At 40.0% G+C, this 22567-nt stretch overlaps 2 protein-coding genes across 2 annotated transcripts; both read right to left on the minus strand.

The window, feature by feature from the left end:
* Positions 1-15439: 15439 nt before the first annotated feature.
* LOC146612317 (gap junction delta-2 protein) lies at positions 15440-17073 on the minus strand. Its single transcript, XM_085342866.1, has 2 exons — positions 17003-17073; positions 15440-16283 (listed from the first exon to the last, which is right to left on the minus strand). Exons 1-2 carry the CDS (start codon positions 17071-17073, stop codon positions 15440-15442), a joined length of 915 nt encoding a protein of 304 aa, XP_085198992.1.
* A 1741-nt stretch (positions 17074-18814) lies between these two features.
* Positions 18815-21945, minus strand: LOC146612318 (actin, alpha cardiac muscle 1). The gene is made up of 7 exons (XM_085379170.1): positions 21913-21945; positions 21153-21291; positions 20605-20929; positions 20351-20512; positions 19930-20121; positions 19088-19269; positions 18815-19015 (listed from the first exon to the last, which is right to left on the minus strand). The coding sequence occupies exons 2-7, from the start codon at positions 21279-21281 to the stop codon at positions 18872-18874; spliced, it is 1134 nt and encodes a 377-aa protein (XP_085235296.1). The 5' UTR covers positions 21282-21291; positions 21913-21945; the 3' UTR covers positions 18815-18871.
* Between the last annotated feature and the right edge of the window lie 622 nt (positions 21946-22567).

Below are 22567 nucleotides of genomic sequence, written 5' to 3' on the forward strand. Positions count from 1 at the left end.
AGCTGCAATTTGGAGCCCATCATGGTGGCATAACATGTGTTACTCACTCTAACTCACATTGTTAAGAACAGAACGTTAAAAGTCTTTGGATTGTTAAGAAGCTGCTCATACCTTTATGGTCTTGCAGCTGTTAGGTATAGCCCGTTTAGAGCTCAGGGTGTATTTTAGACTGACAAGTAAAAGAATTGTTGCCATTTCGGTCAACTACATGTTTTAAAGCATGATTTGTGGTATAGTAGCATGGTTAAAAATATATCAGGTGAAGTGCTGGTTATGTAGAGTGAATGCACAATCAGAAGGTGACTAGGAGAATTCACCAAGACAGTGCGGCACAGGTAGCATTACCTTTTTGTATATTGAAAAACGTATCTATCTCATTTTCTGTAAGTGGAAAGTCACAGTTTTAATCCCTGCAATAGCCTTTAGCCTGTGAACCAGACTCAGGAAGTCGCCCTTATCTAAGGCTGCTGCATTAAGACCTGACCCATCTCGCAGCACTCAAATTAAATTTTAAAACCGATGCCCCTGTGCACTGCCAATACTGAAACTTCCTTTTTTTCTAAATCACTTTGCCTGGGGCCCAAATTTAAAACAGGAAAGAAACGAACAGAAAGTATGTCACTAGTTGAGTGTGTAGGTGCAGACTCTCAAGTGAGCAATGAAATGGATCAAAAGTGGTTCCCATGAGCACAAAAGCATCCATGAATCATTACTTAGGGGGCCAAGTTAAAGTCTGTGTTTTTGTACCATGCATTTTTTTTCTATTATATTATTCTTATCATTCAGTCCTACCTGAAACTGTCTCTCTGGAGATGGACCTCAGGACAACCTACGTCACCAGAAGTCTGTCAGCAACTTCACTTTTTATCACAAACTTCCCTTTCGTTGCCTCCTGCCACTTGAGAGGCCAAAGTGGAACATGAACACTGGGACATCCGGCAGGAGAGAGAGGGGAAAACTGGTTGGCTGACTGGAGAGGTGAGTCCTGAGGGAAGGCTCTCAGCCCTTCCAGAGAAAAAAATGACTGACAGTGAGTGTTTATATTGCTGGCAGACATGAGCACCCAGAGGTGGGTGAGGAGAGAGGGCCAGAATGGCAAAAGACGTGCCAGAATGGGGACAACAAACAAGGTCATCCAAACTGTGTCACCATCAAAACTACGAAGGGGCAAAAAGACTTTTGAGTTTATTGTTGCACTTTTGAACCTTAACTTTAGATACACATAAGTGTTTAGTTCATTTAAAAAGTATGTGAACGATTTGAAATAGTGAGAAAAGAAAATATCGTAGCTCTTGCATGGAAGTCATTGGTCCAGTTTATGAATGGTTTGATGTGCAGTGGATTTACAAAGGTTCACTGCAAAAAATGTCTAGAGGATTAGGAGTTTTAACACCTCCAGATAAACTGTTGATTAAATAGGAATTATCTTTCTAATTTGAAGGTGAAAAAACCAAAAATCTCAAAAACTAGGTTACCACTGTAGAAGGGTGTGTCATGGCATTGTTAAAGATTTTGCTTACAAAGCATTTATCAATTATGTAAAACAATGTCTGCACTATTAGAATGTAAATGAATATAGGGCTCAGTTCTGACAGTGCAAAGGTAGATATCTTCAGCCAGACATCTTTATGTTAGAACACAGTTACACCTCAGCTCTGATGAATTATGCAGGTGAGTTGAGATTATGTTTTTGGGATTTGGGTTTCTCCTCTGTACCCAGTGTAGTAGTAAACACTGCATGATTTATCAAAGGCTGGAAACAGCTTGTAGACTGCTGCAGGTTTCCACAGAGGCTAGCAACTTGCATAAAAGTATTTGGCAGCTCCTTGCTAATGCTGGATGGCATAGTCTCTGTCTGCATGAGTGAGATCATATCCACAAACAAGGAAGCTGCGGTGAAGTCACGTCTGGCTGCCTGGAAGAGACACTGGCCTCACACGCTGCTCCCTGGATTCCATTCCCTGGTTCTTTTTCTCGTCCTGTAGCCTTTATGTCTCTTTCTTTTCCACTTACCCTTCCTCACACTTATTTTGTCCTGGCCTTGTTCTGATTCATAGCACCCATGACGATGGATGTACATAGGTGATCTAATGCAGGTCTGCGCTCATGAATGTTTGAGCAGAAATTTCACACTCTATTTCAGTCATGTGAGAAGCCAATCCAAAACGGGAGATTGACTGAGCACTTTCATAAAGTGAGTGGTTCTTTCCAGTCCTTCCCATCTGGTAACAATGAGAAAGAAAGAAAAAAACCTTAAAAACATTCCGTACATCTGAGAAATCCCAACAATCAGGTATATAAAGGCTCGCTATATTTTTCACTGTTTATATCTCCTCTATATTTACAGTATTTAGAAGCTATTAAACATATGGAGCTTACTGTGAATCAAGGGTTTCGTTTAAGTATGCATGTTCTCCGCTGTGCATACATTAACATAAGTTTGCATGAATTGACTATGATTATATTTCCAGAGCTGAAGTGGTTATTCAGTGAATCTCTTAGAACTTCAAACATTATTAAAGTTAAAGCAACAAAACTTCCAAACATTTATTTTTAAAATGTGTGGATCTATTGGTTTCTTTTTAAAACAGCTTGGCATAGTTACGGTGTATTTTCACTGGTGTTTGCTTGCTGGTTTATGTGTTTTCTGCAATGGTTTTCTGTAAAGTTAGTGAAGGGGTAGTGTTTGGGCAGAACAAGGACCTTTTAAATTTTGGTGCTCATCCAGATCTGCTTCTCTTCTTTGCAAGATAGGGAATTGGCCTTGGCAGAGAACTGCACTACAGGAGTGGTCTAGGAAATATATTAAACCAAACCATGTATTCAAACGTATCACTTTGTACTCTGAAATTACAGTTTTTATTGATTTATTTTTTTACATAAACAATCATTCTGGTCAGTGATGAGTAGTTATTAAGAGTTTCCCAATTGTGGGGAAAGGTATTATCTTGCGTTTTCTTAATGATTTGTGTTGGAAGAACAATGAATCTTTGGTAAATTGATGTAAGCACTGAATTAAAACAGTCAACATAAAATTTGTACCGTTTGCATCTGATTTCATTAATAAATGTGTTTATGGAGCTCTCTGGATGTTGAAAGAGACAAAGAAGGGAGCTCCAGTGACCCAGAGAGAAACAGAGTTACGAAAACAGCGCAGTCTTTGCCAGATGTGTGACGTCTCCCAGGAGGGAACCCTGGTGCACAGTGCTTCAGGATTATTCATTTGAATAAAAGAAAATATAATTAAAACCTTCCCTCATGCCCAGGCAATCAAATAGATAGAGAAAGGGAGAGAGAGAGAGTAGAGAGACAGCTTTGATGCTAACCAATTGCATCCCCAGCCACATACACACACAAATACACAACACAACATGCATTTTGCATTTAGATGACATACTGTACATAAGCACAGCGAGCTGAAATGATAACTTCTGTCTCTCAAACACAAACAGCATCAATTTTTCCTGTGTGACATTATACCGGCCATGAGATGGGCTGGCAGTTGGAGTTTTGATTACCACATGAATCAGGAATGCAGTGGTAATGATTTTGTCTGCATGGCATCAAAAGAATGTTGGTATGTAAATAAACTGCAGGTCTTTTGCATTTTTTGTGTTGTGGCTTGATCTCCATCAACAGAGTTTTTATATGATATAAAATCATTCTAATATATCTTTACAAATTTGACTATGTTTTAATTGTTGAGCACCTTCACTATCAGCTCTTGATAATGAACCAAAAATGTCTTCCTGTATTCATAGAAAATCTTAAATAGGCTCTTTTATTCTAAGCCGTCCAAACACATTCCTTTGCAGGTCTTATATTAATAAAAATTCCCTTTATGCTTTTTATGTATTGTTTTAATTGTTCAGGAAAATAATTCCAAGTAACCAAATTATCTGAACTCTATGTCTGACTCATTTGATATTATTTTGTTTAAAGGTATCCATATAAATCAATTAACCCAAAAGAGCTGACAGTGACTTTGTGGAGCAACAGCACACATGAAGAAGAATGGACAACTTAAAATTCATGCATTCATGCATGTAGAGCGTTTACAAATCAATGTACAAAAATAATTCACAAATTAAATTATTTATGCAAAAACATATTTGTATACTGTTACAAAGAAAATATGAACCTTATACCACATCAGTGGTTTCCGAGATTTAGTCATAAAGCATTATTTCTTCTGGCCAGCAAGCGGCAACCTGTCTGATTTGACTCTGTAAACTTGTATGAGAGAAGAGCCTTACTGCTCACTTGATCTAAGAGCTCATTAATCATGTTTTCATTGACTTTATGGTCTCAGTCATTGGTTTCAAGTTTATTTTTAATGCAACATGTGTTTATTTTGTAAATAAAAGTCCGCATTCGGAGCAAAAAAGATGACAAAGAATGGTTACTTTATGATTAATAAAAGGCTAATGTTACAGTTTCTACTTACAAGCCTGATAGGTTCCTCTTGAGTCTGAGTGACATAAATGTAATTATCAGACAACGAGCATGAAACCAAAGCAATAAGTGGCATTACAGTAACCTCATCCTTCTTATATATCTTATATATCGTCAGTGTTTTGCTTTGTTTTTTACAACAGAAAACGATTCGTTTCCATCCATTTGATTACTTCTATGTGAATGAATAATAGGTATTTTTCACGCTAATTGCACCAGCTAATTTTAATTGGTTTGCAGCAGAATTTTTTCTATTTTCGCCTGATTAGTTAATCAATTTAAAATTTTGTTTTCATAAAAACAAAATTTGTCTGGAAAAAATTGTTTAGAAAAAACAGGGAAAAAGCTACTCTGTCACTGAAAATAAATTATTTGTAAAGCTAAAGCAAAATGCAGCCACCAGCCAGTCGCCTATAGGAGTGATGAAGGACACTCACCTCGCATATTTCAAGTTGGCTGCACTCATAGCATGTTTTTTAAGATTCTCAGTTGCTCCACTCCCATTTTTACACTGTTTCAGTCATTTGACAGCCTCCTCTGTATCCTTGATGACCAGTTTTGACACTTCAGTATACAGTACATCAATGAAGATGTGGTTTGATGATCGTTAGAAGACTGTAGCTGCTTATTCTATTAGAAGGTCAAAAAACATGACAGAAACCACTGAATTCAAAAAATAACTTCAGGTGTTACTCCCACTAGGCTTTCAAGCGATAAAGAGTTAAAGCAACAGTGAAAAAATTCCATTAGTCATAACATTTTGTAAGGTGTGTATATTTGAACTTGTTGTTTCCAAGCTCTGTAGAGTCATTTTGTATCCGTAATGACTCTACAAAATATTGTTTTATATGGATGGTTTTGGTCTTGTATGCCTTCTGGGTGTTCAACCTTCCACTGCAACATTTGTAAAGACTTGGCAAGCTACAAACCACCACTTCCTCAGTATTCATGAGGATATTCTGTAGTCCTGTATGTCAACATGGGGTGCATACAGCATCCTGGTTATGTTATCTAAGCACAGATTTATTGCCTATATGAAACAATGAGAGTAACTCTGCACTTTGCTTTTTTCATACCATGGCCTATACACATTATGCATACATCAGTATGTAAGTGCATAGAAACATCATGTTATGCTATACTATATAAATATAATGCTACAAAATGACGTGAGCTTCAGCACAGAGGACATTCCCAGTCAGCAGTGTGTGATGCTGCAGGGAAGGACTGTGTGGGGGGAGGGGGGCAGCTGCTTGATCAGGTCATGTGAACCCAAATCTCTGTTTGGAGAGAGACCAGCTTGTCTCCAGTTGTGCCTCCTAAGGCCATGGGAGAGCTCCCAGACCAGCCTGAGCCTGACCAGCTCTAACTAGAGAGGCATTGTACCAAGTGCCTTTTACATGTCTGTGGACAAAAACAAGGCAGTTATAGCAAGACAAAAAAATCTTAAGTATAACAGAATAATTTTTGGTTAAAAAAGTGAAGTACAAAATGACTAAGTGAATACTTAAAAGAAAGAATGTCAAGGCAATGTGAAAAATCACCATCATCCAGAAAGAGGCACTTGCGTGGGCATATGTGTTCATCTTGTGTGTCTTTGTGTGTTTTTTGGCAAAAGAAGTTACACGTTAGTTTGCTCAAGGCAACCTTTTGAACACTCAAACACTTGCTTTAATGGAAAGACACAAACTGAGCTCTTCAGCACAAGACTACCTCAACCTAAGTAGAAAAATCCACAAACAACCCACATTCAAAAAATTGATGTACGACAGCGGTCTAATGCATCAAACCAACAGCAACTGATCAATAAAATGTAATTGCTACAGCAGATGTTTTGTTGTTGTCAAGTCAACTATCACAGATGGATATTTGCCAAATGTCTATAGGCTTGTTGGCCAGCACTGGGAATACCTTTTTAACTTGTGTTTTGGAAGATGTAAGGCAGAACAATGATGTTTTTCCCCAATGAAGGTGGGAAGCACTGCCATATTCAGTGCTAGTCAGCACGATAAAACTGTCTCAAGGATTCATGATTCTTTGCGATATTGAGCTAACCTGTGTAAAGCTGCCATTTTTCAAAATGTAAGCATTCTCCATAGCAACTAAAACTGTAGTGGACAGAAAACTGCCAAGAAAAAAATTACATTTCAACATTATAAAGGTACACATTTTTGGATTGTGATAGAATAAATCAGCTGAAGTCAGAAAAAACAGACCCTCAGCAACTAGAGCCCTTCTGTTTGTTGACTGTGTATTGATCCTAGAATACCATTAAGCCATTTCTTTAAGTATTCCACTGCATCAGCAGCCTGAAGGTACAGTACTGAACTCTGCCCCCACTGTCCTTGTGCAGGTTCTCATTAGTTCTCCAGTCTCGTTATAGATTGTTGGTTTGCAACTTTCTTTAGTCAAGTCATGTGTAATTGACTAATAATTTTACATTTCTTACATAATATTCTTATTTTTTTCTAGTTTGAAGCTCTTCAGTCCAGTTTCTTGCTGTTACAGTATCCAAATACAGGTTGTTAATTATGTTATGAAATCATGGCAGTGTTGCCTTTGGCTGTAACGATAAGTTGGCAAGAGAAGGCAGAGAATCATTAACACAATCAACACATGCAGCATGGCATAGCCTGGCTGCGATGATCCTGCTAACAAATTTGCACTAGATTTGTCAGCGAAATGAATAACTCAGATTACGGGCTGATCTCTCATGATAAGGAATTTTATGGACACATTTCAAGTGCCGTACAGCTAAGACATCTTTTGGCAGGCTGGCGCACGGCGTGGCACGGATTTCTCATGTGTGGGGGAAGGTGTTCTGTGAAACCGGACTGCTTGGAAGGAGAGTCGAAGGCACAATTTCTCAGTCTAATTAACGCCTCAGTCACAACAGCAGCATACGTTTCCACACAAATTTCCCAGCAGCCCTTATTTTGTTTGGAGAATTGTCAATGGAGCATCACAGCATGTGTGCTTAAAGGTGTAGAATAGTCATTTCACGTTTCATTTTTGGCAATTATATAGAGTATTTGTAGTTCAAAGGCAACAGCCAACTTGTGTGTTACCATCACCACCGTGCTACCCATGTCATAGATCAGAAGATTTCAAAATGTTTAAAGACAGACAGATATGAAACAGATATGATGTATGATAATGAAACCCTTTTTGTTTAATTGAATCATTCCAGCAACGACTCAAAACACAGCATGAAAATGTATAACAGGAGAAAACAATGTAATTTAGCTACCTATAATCAGCTTTATTTTCATGCCTAGTTAATAAAAAGAATAGAAATACATGGGGGATTTAAAGGTGATTTAAGTGACTCTGAATATGGTAAGGTTGTTGGTGTCAGATGGACTTCTCTGAGTATTTCATAAACTGTACCATGGGTGTACAGCAAACAAAACTGCAGCAACAGTGTGATACTCTCATGTCAATATGGAGCAGTATAGCTGAGGAATATTTCTAGCACATTCTTGCATACCAGTAAATGCCAAGAACAGCAGCGCCTTGCTGTACTAGCAAGGTGTACCGAATATAGTCCAGTGAGGATATTTGCCCATTTGATATATTATTCTGTAATATGTCATACATATATTGTAACACTGTGCAATACTCCACTGGATACATTGTAGTCTTTATTATTCTCTCTTGACTCATTTAACTGTTGTATCCCTCTGTGCCATTTTTAAGTTAAACAAAGTGTTCTCTGAGCAGCGCTGCATCCAAAAATGACTGTGATAGCTACACAGTAAAAAAGTGTGATCTCATACTATTTTTTTAAGGCCCTCTAAAACGACTGCCGTGTGATTCACAGCAGAGTGGCATCACATCTGAACAGGAGTGAGAGAATGGATGAGCAATGTGGAAGAACACACTAAGGAGGGAGGGAGGGAGGGAGGGAGAAAGAGATTATAGGTAGTGAAAGGTTGAGCATTGCAGAGAGAGGCAAGTGGGAGAAAGGCGGAGTAGATCCTTTAGCAAGAGTGAAAGGGAATAGGAAAGAAAAGGTAGAATTGAGGGAGAAATAGGATATTTACAGTAGATGGCAGTGTATGTGGTTCATACAGAGTCCAAAGGTAAACCACAGTGAGCTGCATCATAGCCTATGAATCAAATAGCAGTGGCAAGCATCAGTCAGCCCAACCCATTGCCTCTTTGTAATCTTACACTTCCTCTAGAACCCATAAACAACTGAATTCATCATGAATGTACATTTGTATAATTTCTTTGTTTTTCTTATTCTGCATTTGCATCTCACAACACAAATGCTCTTTTAAAAAAAAGTTATTTATTTTTGATAGCAGCAGCTTCCCACTCATCTGGCTCCTAAGCAGACAAGTTAGAAGGTAGTCCTTTTATTCTGCGCCCACAAATCTTACCAGATGGATGTTATCTTCTGTCCCTGTGTGCCTCTGTAGTGATTCATAGCCTTCTCTTTATGTGACTGCATTTCAGTGTGGGTAGTAGTAAATTAATATCTCTACACCTTTGCCTCTGTCTCCTCCCTCTTGCACACTGCTATTCTGTACCTCCTATATCAGTACAAGTTCAATTGGCCGGTGAACAGCTCTGTGTCCGATTAAGGCTTGCCAGCCACTGATTTTTATTGGCTGTGTAATGGTGCAGAACCTAAACATTTCTCAGGGTCGATGGGCTGTGTGTAGTACAAGCTATTAGGGAATGCAGAGGAGGCAAGTGGGTGTAGAAAGTTGGAACAGGCTGTAGATGCGAGAATGAATTGTCACCTCAGGAGGGAAATTTGAAATGTCACAAGCAAGAAATTATTTAGCTTTTGTTTATTGTTGCAGTGCAGCCTGGTCCCATCTGATTTGCATTAATAACATATACTTTACTAGGGGAACTTGGTGCAGTATGGCAAAAAAAAAGGTGGTATTACAAAGATTAGGGCTTAGACCTGTTAGATCTTCACCACAGCAAATTGTTACGATATAAAAAAAAAGAATTAAAATGTAATGAGTAAAGTTACCTGGTCTTTTTTTTAAGTTCTAATAGTCTTATCCTGGCTGACTCCATCTTCCCCTGGCCTACCTGAACAATAGGAATCCATCAGATTTTGGGTTCAGGTGCATTGTGTCCTTACCCAGTTGCTGGCTGTCCCCACTGTGAACCTCTGGTTGACAAATGTGAGTATAATCCGCTAATGTTCCTAATCCTCGGGTCACATTAAAAAATGGATGAGAAATTAATCTGTTCTCAGGTCTGTCAGGTATATTTTTTCAGTGCCAGTGCTTGTTTTCAACCAAATCCTTCTGTATGGGTCAATACGACCTAACCTACAACCAAACCAGCCAGCCAAATCCCTCAAACCAGACTCTGTCAGATGTTCTCTGTCCTTTAGTCCTTGTACCGTGAAGATTTCATTATATTGGTGATTTTTAAAGATAAAGCGACCATAGGCTTAGTGAATGAAAAGTTTGTTTTTCTGCTTCTTTTAGCAGCTTTAAAATAAATTGGTGAGGATGAAGAGACAGAGAAACCTACTTTACAGCCAGAACAAAGTGGATGCCTTCCCTCCTCCGGCAGACAGAAGTTGGTCACACTCTGCAAATGCTTTCCGGTGTCCTCCTCCACATGAACGTGAACATCCAGTGTGTTTTGTGTCAGCGTCTGCCATATCTGCCCATACCATGCTATACCATGCATATGTGCTACCGTAACCGGGCTAATTTTATTGCTTCTGGCTGAGTGGATCAAAAAGGCCCACATTCACTGTTTTTCTTCTGTTTGCTCTCCACCTTTCATGCTGTAATCTGTGCAAAAGGCAGAATTAAAGCAGCACTTCCCTGGAGCCAGCCTTCTCTTTTCAGATTGGTAAAAGAGGGGAAATTGGGAGGATGTGCTTGTTTTGGGGCAAAAGGATTGCAGGATTTACTCTCAGGTGAAAGTTCTGGATTTCAAAGGCCACGTGGATTAAGTCGCGTTGCAGGAAAAACACAGACGAGCGGGTTCTTCCTCTTCTCAGAAATGTATTTCTAGGATCTTAAAAAAGATCATTTTAAGTTTTACAAAAGACAAACCCACAAACAAATAGACACCATATAGTGTTTCTAAAGTTTTTGTTTTTGGCAATAAAATGTGAACCAATTTTCATCAAACCAACAGCTATACACAAAGAGCACGGGGTGAATTTTAGACAGTTTATTGCAGAAAATATCCTGCATTACTCCTGATATATTTGGTCATTCTATTCCCTCTTGATAACAGCCATTCAAGCCGATGCAGTGGTATTTCCTTTACTTTCATCACTCCACAGCAGGTAATGGCAGTGTAACGGTGCTGTTTGCAATCCTTCCACTGTGGTGTCTTTCATTTGGCTACATTCCTTCTCAATAACTTACTGACAGTAACTTACTCAACCCAACCGGTTGTCGACAAAGAGCAACAGTGGGAACAATCTTATGATTTTTGTGTTTTTCTTTCTATGCATCAATGCAGGGTCTATCTTACAACATAAAGAGCCTTGAGGTGACTGTTGTTATGATTTCGAGCTGTATAAATTGAGTTGAGTTGAATTGAATTGAATACAGTAGACTCATGAACAAGTGTTAACTAAACAAATGGTTCCTTCTGTAGCTGTGCCTTGTTTTATTTATTTATTGGCATTTAATGCGAGGTATTAAAGTACTAATATATAATTAGTACTAATAGAAATACTATATAAAGGAAACTATGTCGTCTTTTATGTGTAGATGTGGGCTGATGAAAATGACTTTTTTACTGTTTCCAGCTTTATTCAGAACAACGGTTCTTGACATTAGAAGATGTGTATTATGAACTTCAAATTCAGTTATTTGAGGGGTTTTTTCAGTTATTGTGTCTCTAACCTCAGTGACTTTTTTATTTCATAGCTAAAGATTTCACATGCTTCTTCCAGCACAGAAAATGTTAGCATTTTATATTCTCTATGTATGGACAATCTGTGTTTAGGTTCCAGAGCAACACAGTGTTGTCTTTTGTTATTTCAAATAAACAGCATTTGTTATTAATTGCATCTTAGATGAAGCTCTTATATATCAAGCCTCGGCTTTAGCTTTGGCTTCATCACTTGTGCCTGCAAGCCTGGGCTTGCAAACACACTCTGGTCAGAATATAACACATTCCCAATTCCTAACCAGGAAAATTACTATTTTGGTTCTTCTCAAGAGAAAGCGAAACCAGGACAACATAGATCAGTAGATCAGCTCACTGAACCACAAACTAATTTCAGACCTAGGCTTGGAGCCACACTGTCGCTAAAATATAAGCACTATACTTGCTTCTGCAAACCTGTTGCTGTGTATAATATAAAATATTTCTGAATTACAAACACATACATTATTATGATGCCATACGTACAGTATAGTAGCAACAGAATCACATCAGACTGCTGTACTCTAAAATATTACATTCATACTATTTTTCTTTCTGTAATTCCACAGGTCGCTTTTTACCATTGTTACAGTATTTTTGCTGCTTTGTATTTTGATACATTTAAAATAGTTTTATGTGTGTATATTTCATCTTCTGTTGAGCCAAGTGTGCCAAATTTCATGTCTTGTGCACTTGTTGTACACTGAATAACAATAAAAGCATGCGTGTCTGTTAACTGGAGCAGAACTCCTGTTAACATTAAAATAACTTCATAATTAAATAAAACCTCATTAGTATTTTTATTACCTGCATGTATTTCTTAGTATCACTGTAATATGTATGCCCTGTGTGGTGTTTGTTACATTATGCTTAGTTTTTTCTTTGTGCGTGTGGTTTTATTTAAACAGTAGATAATTATATTTTGTGTGAATTGTGTCTCATGAGACTGTGTGTTGTGGTAAGATTCATATTGTCCTTGTGCAACATAATTATTAACATTTGAATTAATTAGTTATATTGCTTTTCTGAACAAATCACAATATGAGTCCCAAGATTTAAATCTTAGAGTCCTTATATTAAAAAAAATAAACATTTACTATAAGAATGATTTTTTTCTTTTTTCTGTGGTATGATACATTAATGTAAAATATAAATGCAAAAATAATTCTCCCAGCTACATTAAAAAGCAGATGTTTCTGAAGTGGAGATTCTTATAGTCTTTATTGATTTTTTTTTTATGTTTTCACCACATTTATCAAAATCTGCAGGTTATTAAAGAATATCTTACATCTCTGATATCTGTGCATGTGCAGCACATGGTTTATTTTTATCAAGAAGCAAGGTGGCAGAGTTATGATGAAGAGGCCCACAATGCTCATAATAAATCCCTTTGTTTATGAGATGAGAGCCTTCCTCTCCCACAGTATACAGCCTAGGGAGAAGACCTTCCCTTTAATATAAGGGTGATTCTTTGTCTGTGACTCACATTAAAGAGGGAAATGGGACTCTAAAAACCCCTGCCTTCAACCTGTGCATCTGCAATCACATGAAATTAGAGGTGTTCCCACAGTGTTTTGACTTAGAGTTTTAAAAATAGCTCGCATATGCCCTTATTTTGTTCTACTGCAGTTGTCGGGGTGGCTGAGGCCAGCAGATAAATGCATATATCGTTGAGATTACTTGGTCTCCATATGCAGTGCACCTATATTGTCTCAGATGTTTAATCTCCCACAAGATATATGTCATGTGCATTTGTCAGATCACCGGGCAAACACTCTCTATGTGACTGCCATGACCACAAAAATGCAGACAACACATGCGCAACGTAATCTCCGCTGAGACCTGCAACATTCATATGATGTAAATGCAAAACAGCATGCGTAATTGCATTCCAACATACCCCAATAATTTTGCTCTATGGCTAGATTTTGAAACCAGGTAAAGTATTGCAAGAAATTAAATAAAACAATAGCATCCCATTCCTTTGTTTGTTTCTGGAGATACTTTAACTTATATTTTTTTATACTTTAACTTTTCATTTGATTTGATTTTTTTTGTGGCAAAATTAAATGCAAAAAAAGAGAGCGATACAAATGCACACAGCTGTAAACTGCACTTTGCTGAGTTAAAGTGGCAAACAGCTCTTCTTTCTTTTCATTTCTTCTCTTTTTTCATTTTTTTAACTTCAGGATTTAGAAAGAAATCTTTAGTCCCTGCTGAGATGGAGATGGATGTGTGGCTGCCCTTCCTCTTTGATTACACCCAGCTTTGCAGAGTCATCCTAGATGAGAAGGGACCAGCCTTTTCCCAGATCACCTGCAACGGTGAGCTGCAAAAATTCGTCTGTAACTGTATGTGCCCACCCCCCACCCCCTTTCCCATCTTTGTTTTCACTCTGACCTTCAGAAGATGCACACAAAGGCTCCCCTCAGCTCAGGCTGCTTGCTTTCCTTAAATAAGAGGAGAAGGGATGAGCAGAGAAAGGGCAGCTCTTTCAGCATTCAGAATAATGATCAGCTTTTCTCATCCCTGCATATTACAAGTAAATTCTCACAACAGTTTGCTCAGTAATATATCACCCAAACACTCTGTCAGAGCTGAGGCCAGTGTCTGATTTGATGCATGTCATATAGACTAAAAGTTCCCCCAGGCCACTTCTTTATGTAGCATAAGTATTGATGCGCCTCGTGGAAGCAGCATCAGTGTTGCAACACATTGCAAATTGGTGAGATCCTGCACAAGGTGTGTCCTGCGGTAGGTTTTTCTTTTCCTTTTTTTCCTCCTTTTTTTTTTAACTAAGTGGGTGTGGCTTAATTCTTCACTGCACCAAGGCAAAACTTCCACTGGATATCTGTGTGATAGGTCAGCTCCAAACAAGCTCCAGCAGCGGACACAAAGTACTGCACCTCACACATTTCTGGTGTACATTAATCCCACTTTTATTTTCCACAGAAAAAAAAAGATGTTAGTTTTTTTCTGATCTGTTTCGGTTACATTTTAAAACCATTCTATGAAAAACTGTAGCACCAGAGCAGATTTCTATTGCCCGTTCTTTGATAAAAATTTCAATTTTGTGCTATTTTTCAGTTTTTATCAGCTCGGTTTGGGGAGAGACATTTCTTGTATATAAAAAAAGAGTAGCACTTCATTTCTTCTTCCAGTCATTTGCAAAATAAAACAGATAAAATGTTATATCTCTTTTCTTTTTCGTTTAAATCACAACAAATACATTTAAAGCAAATAAGAAATTAGGCGGTATTTAGCATAATCCAAGCAGGGAATCGGCTTTCATGATGATTATTATATATTTATATATTCATATGTATACATATCTATATATATATATATTATGTCTATATACAAGTATGGCACTTGATTACACAAAAGCAAGAAAACACTTCACAAATAAAAGCAGTGGGCGCTTTGGTGTGTCATAAATTAAGGAAATCACAGACGTTAGCGTTTTGCAGCAAATTCACCAGATACTGTTTTGCAAGTTAGCTATTAAGCAGTGGAATGGATACATGTGTTAAGGTCAGTGGTGCAACACAGGCAACAAAAAAACATGAAGTAAGCTTTATGTGTTTTATCTACGCTGAACCATAGTCAGTAAGGATTTATATATCTATATTTATATATAAATCTGGGTGGTTGATTTTTTTTCCTTTGTATGGTGCCATTTAATTAGGTTGGTGCCAAAAACAAAACAGGTTGAAAGAAAATGTCTTAAAAACACCGTCAGGTCAGTAGCACATTTGGATAAGGTCAGGCTCTCAAGTGTTCACCTCTTAGTGCAATTATTTTTGCATTTACTCTCTTCAAGTACAGCAGAACAGCCCCAGAGTAAATATGTGAACACGTTAACATGGTCTCCGTTTACCATCCTACAGAGTATAAACGTTACTAAAAAGTTGCATCAGTGCAAGAATAAATAAGTAAACAAACGTGTAATCCACGCTTGCCATGAAGTCTGTCAAAGACCAACAAATTAAAAAAAAAATTGCCCACTCTTTAAGTCATGACACGAATTCGGCGTGCACAGCTGTCCATCATGTCCATCATGGTTTTTGTTTTTTGTTTTTTACATGTTTTTTTTCCACGTGTGTTACACATAAGCTGAGTCACTGGATTGAGTGCGGCCAAAATTAGGCACACTCATCCTTGGCAAGTCCTTATTTCTGATTTCATAAATGGACTTTCGCCGAGCCTGCACGCCTCGCACGGCCGTTTTGATTTTCCGCCAGCCCAAGTGATTGAGTTCTGCCAGGTTCAACACCACACAAAACCCACTGACAGCGAACATGAAGACCAGGAACACCGTCTTCTCCGTGGGTCTGGAGACGTAGCACTCGACATCTTTTATGCAGGGGTAGCGATCACATTCATACACCGAGGGGACGTTGAATCCATACAAGAAATACTGACCCACCAAAAAGCCTATTTCCAGCGCGTTTCTGAAAACCACCTGGATGATGTAAAACCTGGAGATGCCCTCTTGCCTCCTCATTTTGGACTTTGTAGTTCTCATGGCCGAATTGGGGATCTCTTTGACTTCTAAACAGTCTGGCTCGGCTTCTTTGGTGGAGTTCTCTGTGTTCTGAAGTACTCCATTAACAATGGTGTTCTTTATCTTTTTGCTCTCGTCTCGTTTCAGCGAATCTTGATCCTTATCTAGTGTCAGATAGACTGTTGAGTAGCGCCGCTCCTTCTGCTTGGCCGACTGATGCACCGAGTATGTGATAAAGCAAAGGCTCGGAGTGCACACCATGATGATTTGAAAAACCCAATATCTAATGTGTGAAATGGGGAATGCCTTGTCGTAGCATGCCTGGTTACAACCCGGTTGCAAGGTGTTACAAACAAACATGGTCTGCTCGTCATCATAGACAGTCTCTCCAACTATCGCTACGATTAGAATCCGGAAGATGACCACCACTGTTAGTAGGATCCTAAAAAGCAAGCAAACAACAATGTGAAAATACGTGTAAATATGTACGGTTACTGTAAGCGTGGTTCAGTTGTGCGCTGCCTCGGTGGCTGATGCGCTTGGAGTCAAAATCTGGCGTGTTGGTGTAGGGAGCTGTCCAGTGACGGAACAGGACGCTCTTTGACGTGTTATGTGCTTCTAACAGCGTTATTCTCTCATGGATAATGTCACGTCTGTATATAGAGCGTGTGTTTTATGATTTAATGGGAATGACATGTAGGAATCGGTGTTGCCGTTACTGTACCTGTGTGTGCTTTGTTAATGGAAGGAGGTGATAACGCCGACTCTCGTTCAATCTTTGTCTGCCACCCATGAGTGCACAACCACCACTCAAACTCACCACCAAACATCAAATGGATAAATGGATGAATGAACACATGAAACGACACATGGATTTTAGTTAAGGCTTTCAACTTCGCAGCACCATCCCAGGTTCTGAAGAGACAGCTGTTAACTGATCTACTCAGCTGTCTCGCTTAGGAGGAGGACGACGACGACAAAAAAAGGATATCTGTGGAACAAGACAGAAAAATCCACAACACAGACACGAAGACTGGGCACCATGCTACAGAAGATCCTGGAGGTAAAAGACAAAAACGGGGGACTGGGAACCATGCTAAAGACGATCCTGGAGGCTGCTGCGTTTCTTCGGTTGATCTTGGTTTTTGTTGGTCATCTTACCTTCCGATCATAGTAGAGTGCTGCTGGACAGCAGCCTCCAGGAGCCTCTCTAGTATAGTCCATTCCCCCATTTCTGAGCATCCGGAGGAGACGAGAGCGCAACGGCACTGTGTTCAAATCCCTCCAAAAAGAAAGGGTTTTATTTCCCGTCCGGCTTCTTTCTGTCTATTGCTGTTGTCAGTCTCCACAAGGCTCAATTTTAGCTAAAAAAAAAAATGCATCCGTCACGGGATGCTGCTACCGTCCTCGTCTCTCTCTTTCTCTCTGCGCGCTATCTGGTTGGTTATGCGCTGAGCGCGCAGCGCCAGTCCTGCTGTGTGTGCCGAGCGCTCCCACAACGTTGCCACACTTTTCCTTGTCATGAGAGTCTGAAGGGCTGATTACTATAAGCCCTCCTATTTTCGATCTTCAGATCAGTTTGATGGGCTGCGCGCTGCGTCTGGATGGAGGGAGGTTGGATTTAATGTCTTGCCAGCGTTAATCCGCCTTTAAGTAGTCTTCCCCCTCCCTCCCACGCGTCACGTACGTGCAGACAGGTCGGTGGAGAGCAGCCAGAAGTATCAGGGTTTCTGATTTCCAGGTACTTAGTTTGGGACATAACGTGCACCGTCCAGTGGACTCTGCTGTAGACTAGGGTGTCCAGAGTGCTAGAATCAAAGGTTTATACATTTTTGCATAGCTTGCTTGAATCAAACCGGTACACTGTATTGTTACTTAACAAATTGAGGTACAAAACTGCACGTGCAGCCACATACAGCAACATCTATATTTTCTGGACAGTGCTTGTGGGGGCACCGTGTTCTGAGAACAAGGTCAAGGGGACTTTTCTGGGATTTTTTTGTTTTTGTTTTTTTGTTTTAGTTTATAGATAAACACACTTACAGGCAGGCTGCGTCTACCTAGTGTTTCACATTGCATCAGTTTTAACAAAATCTATTGTTTTATCTGCGGTTCTAGGTTATATCTGAAACACAAAGCGAATGCAGCTTTATGGGCTAAGTGGAGGCAGTATTTCTTTCTTGGAGCAGACAGCTTTACATACCCGGAGGATTCCTCCCCATGTCGCCGTCATCTTTGCCCGGTTGGTAGCTGTTGTTTCCACCTCGGGCAAAGATGATGCTCTGGATACAGTGACAGAGTGAAAGTACCATCCGAGCTGCTAATCGCTTTACAAGGCAGCCTGCCTGCCTGCCTGCCTCTCTCTGTTTGTGTGGAAGTTTAAAAATAGAAGCAAAATATGTGACCCCGCCCTGTATAACGCTCCGAGGCTTCAACCTATGGCACAGCACTGTGTACTCATGCTAATATTAGACTATTGTGTGGTTTATAGAACATGTTAAGTCAAAGCGCCCCCCCCCCCCCCCCCCCCCAAAAAAAAATGTATATGTATATATACATATACATATATAGGAGCTTTATTACACAGACCTCTTTATATTAAAATTATAGCTGGTTTCAAACACTTTGTGTCCCCATATATTTGCATTTCTTAACCTCGGAGACGTGGTTTTCTGGTCACGTGACGGTGGCGTTTTCACTAAATGAAACTTTGCTAGGTTAATTTCTCATGAGGTGGCTTATCCTCTCCGCTCACTGTAATCTTTTCTAATTCAAATCTTTAATAACCTTTACTCATCCGTCACGTGATGAAAGGGCAAAGCTTTGGCGCTTAAGAGAGAAGGAAAGAAAGGGGCTGGGCAGGCTGTTTGTTTATTAATAAACTTGTACATCTTCACATAAAATTGCACTTGTGTAAACAAAAAACATTAACAGCAACGCGCGAATTGCTGCTTTTAGTCGTAACTTCGGCTGTAATAAAGGGTGAGGTAATAAAGGGTGAGTGCAATGCGGAGGTGGGCAGGTGGACTCTTAGAAGCACTTCCTGTGGACAATGGAGGGTCCAGCCTCGTCGTACTCCTGCTTGCTGATCCACATCTGCTGGAAGGTGGACAGCGAGGCGAGGATGGAGCCGCCGATCCACACAGAGTATTTCCTCTCAGGGGGGGCGATGATCTAAACACAAGCACGTTTGTCAACTTGGGAAAATTACAAATAAATGTGTTATTCAACAGTGTGTTAAGTTACCTTAATCTTCATGGTGCTGGGGGCGAGAGCTGTGATTTCCTTCTGCATGCGGTCAGCGATACCCGGATACATGGTGGTGCCGCCGGACATAACGTTGTTAGCGTACAGGTCTTTACGGATGTCAATGTCGCACTTCATGATGCTGTTGTATGTGGTTTCGTGAATGCCAGCGGATTCCATTCCTTGGCAAACACACAGAACAAGTGAGTGGGTTTTTACCTCGTGCAGCAAAGTACACATCTGACAGCGCGGTCAGCTGCCACAACAGGTGCTGAAAGGGACAGCTCCGCCAACAGCTGATGTTTGCGGAGCTAAGGTCAATGTGAAGTGGAAGGCACTGCTTTAGACAACTGATATGCATTTAACGGTAATAAGGTGGTAAATCGGTGATGGATATATCTGAAGCTCCACTTGGTTGCCATAGTTAGTCAAAAATGTGAGAAATAGACGTGTATATGCTTAGAAAACAATTCATGTACAAATGTGGGGTAGTATTCTATGAATAGGCCTAAGGAATAATTAACAGTTATAAGCAAGCATTAAATATTGAGAGCCATATTAAAACCCAGATATTAGACTGATTCTTTGACTGACAGCTACCCCTCCTGCTTCACGATTGGTTCACATTAATATTGTAACAAGTTCCAGCAATGGAAGGAATTGAGCTGATCGAAACGTTCCTTACACCAGAAGAAAGTGAGTTTAACAGTCTGTACATTGCAGTGAAGGTCAGACTATACGTGAATGACTATTGCAGGGACTTACAGTTAATTCAGCGCGACATTTCAACAGTGTCACTGCAATTAAATTAGTGCTTAGATGTTGTGTTCGCTTTTACGCACCAATGAATGAGGGTTGGAAGAGGGTTTCCGGGCAGCGGAAACGCTCATTGCCGATGGTGATGACCTGGCCGTCGGGCAACTCGTAGCTCTTTTCTAGAGAAGAGGATGAGGCGGCGGTGGCCATCTCGTTTTCAAAGTCCAGAGCCACGTAGCACAGCTTCTCCTTGATGTCACGAACAATCTCGCGTTCAGCTGACGGAGATAGACAGGCGCGTTGTAGTCAGAAAAAATGTACTTTGGACACAAGATAAATATCTCCTCTGATACCGTGTTATAATAATTCTTTGTATCTTTATACCCGTGTTGATTGTTGAAATAAAACAAAATAAAAGTAAAGTAAAAGTAAATGATGTTTGAGTGATGTTTTAGTGCTTTACAGGTCGCCCGTGTTTGAAATTTGTGACTAACGCTTTACACTCACCGGTTGTGACAAAAGAATAACCACGCTCCGTCAGGATCTTCATGAGGTAATCTGTGAGGTCACGGCCGGCCAAGTCTAAGCGCATGATGGCGTGGGGAAGAGCGTACCCTTCATAGATGGGGACATTGTGGGTCACACCATCACCGGAGTCAAGGACAATACCTAGAGCCAACAGAGAATATGTAAACATTTAATGTACCTTTTTTTAATCTACTCAAATGCTGCACAGCACCTGTCGGAGGTCTGTGTCATACCTGTGGTACGCCCAGAAGCGTACAAGGACAGCACTGCCTGGATGGCCACATACATTGCGGGGACATTGAAAGTCTCAAACATGATCTGTGTCATCTTTTCTCTGTTGGCCTTTGGGTTGAGGGGGGCTTCTGTCAATAGAGTGGGGTGCTCCTCTGGGGCCACGCGCAGCTCGTTGTAAAAGCTGTGGTGCCAGATTTTCTCCATGTCGTCCCAGTTGGTGATGATGCCGTGTTCGATGGGATACTTTAGTGTCAGGATTCCTCTTTTGCTCTGGGCCTCGTCCCCGACGTAGGAGTCCTTCTGGCCCATACCAACCATGACGCCCTGAAAACATCAGGAATCGGTGAAGTGATGTAGTGAAGGATTTACTGATGATTAGAACAAAACATGGCTGGTGGGTTTCCTCCAGTGTAAACAATAGATGCGTGCGTAATTACGCACAACTCTGCTTATCCTTGCAAAGCCTGAGGTTATTTTTGATTAAGTATAAATCATGCATACACGTCTCTACAGTGCCACTGTTGTGTTTATGAACAGTTTAAATTACCTGGTGACGTGGGCGACCAACAATGGAAGGGAACACCGCGCGTGGTGCGTCATCTCCGGCGAAACCCGCCTTCACCAGTCCAGAACCGTTATCACACACCAGGGCTGTAGTCTCCTCGTCGTCACACATGGCGGCAGGTCTGCAACAGACAGGCGGGTGCGCGCACGAGCACAATTAGTTCCGATAGCAGTTGTCCTGTTCTTTTTGTTTTGTTGTGGGGTTTTTTGTTGTTGTTGTTTGTTTGTTTGTTTGTTTGTTTGTTTGTTTGTTTGTTTGTTTGTTTGTTTGTTTGTTTGTTTGTTTGTTTGTTTGTTTGTTTGTTTTTTGATTGGGGGATTAAAGAGGTTCCCTTCTCTTTATAGGTTCAGCGCAAACAGCACACATAAGATCGTTTTTGGTGGATCCTGAAGCCAGAAACTGGTTATGGATAATACTAAATTAGTTTTATGTAATATATCACATAACAAACTACATATTTCACGAATTTGAGAGTTGTTTATTCAGATATTTAAGTCACTAACACTAGCGCTGTGTAGCGTAAAAGCGTTGTTAGGACTTTGCATCAGTTGTAATCCACAAAAGAAGTTGATGATCCACATGTCGCTTTTGATGAAATGATCGGTTTAATTTAGATAATGATTCTTGTAAGTAAAAGATGGAGGTCATTGCCGTTTGCATTAAAGTCCTGGATCGATCCTAGTGTAATAAATCCAGTGTTTGTCATTTTTTCACTCCCGTTTGATCAGCTGTGAGTACTCACCAGATCAGCACCAGAGGCCGACTCTTGAGTGTGTAAACCAGGGGTGCTGAAATGTCATGCCCCGCCAGTTTATACTCTGACAGTGTCCACGAGAAGGGGCCAACCAGTGCGACCCCTTCTCCATATTTGGTAGCCCACTGCCCCATTGACAACAGCTTCTCCATGAAAGGCATGACAAGTAGAGGGATATCCCCATCTGTGCCTGCTCCCCATTTATGGACGACAGGGATGCGGACAAAGAGACAATGAGAGGCTTTCTTTTGATCCCTCTCGATAAATCACTGTAGGATTATTTAGAAACATCGCCGTGTCTGGAAAAGTTCTAATCTAGTCACACATTTCTATCTTACAGAATTGTTTGAACCCAGCCAAACTAAGTAAATTCCTACATTTAAACATGGGTTACACTTTCCTGTATAATCATTGTTTACACAATTCTGTCCATATAAGTACTGAAAGGTGTAATATTGGTCAATATATGCACAGCTTTTTTTTTCTTTTTTCATTTTTGCTATTGTAATATATTTGCTTGTAGATTTAAAGGACACAGCCTGTGCCAAGTGTAGAGACCACTTGTGCCACAAACCTGGTGTGAGCAGCTCTTTGACTTTTTAGAAGCTTCAAACCTCTCGTGTTGGTTTTGTGTTAAACAAAG

This window comes from Diplotaxodon limnothrissa, linkage group LG19 (genome assembly GCF_057381915.1).
Source record: "Diplotaxodon limnothrissa isolate DT_005_m linkage group LG19, D_limnothrissa_male_GT1.1, whole genome shotgun sequence".
NCBI classification, from domain to species: Eukaryota; Metazoa; Chordata; class Actinopteri; order Cichliformes; family Cichlidae; genus Diplotaxodon; species Diplotaxodon limnothrissa.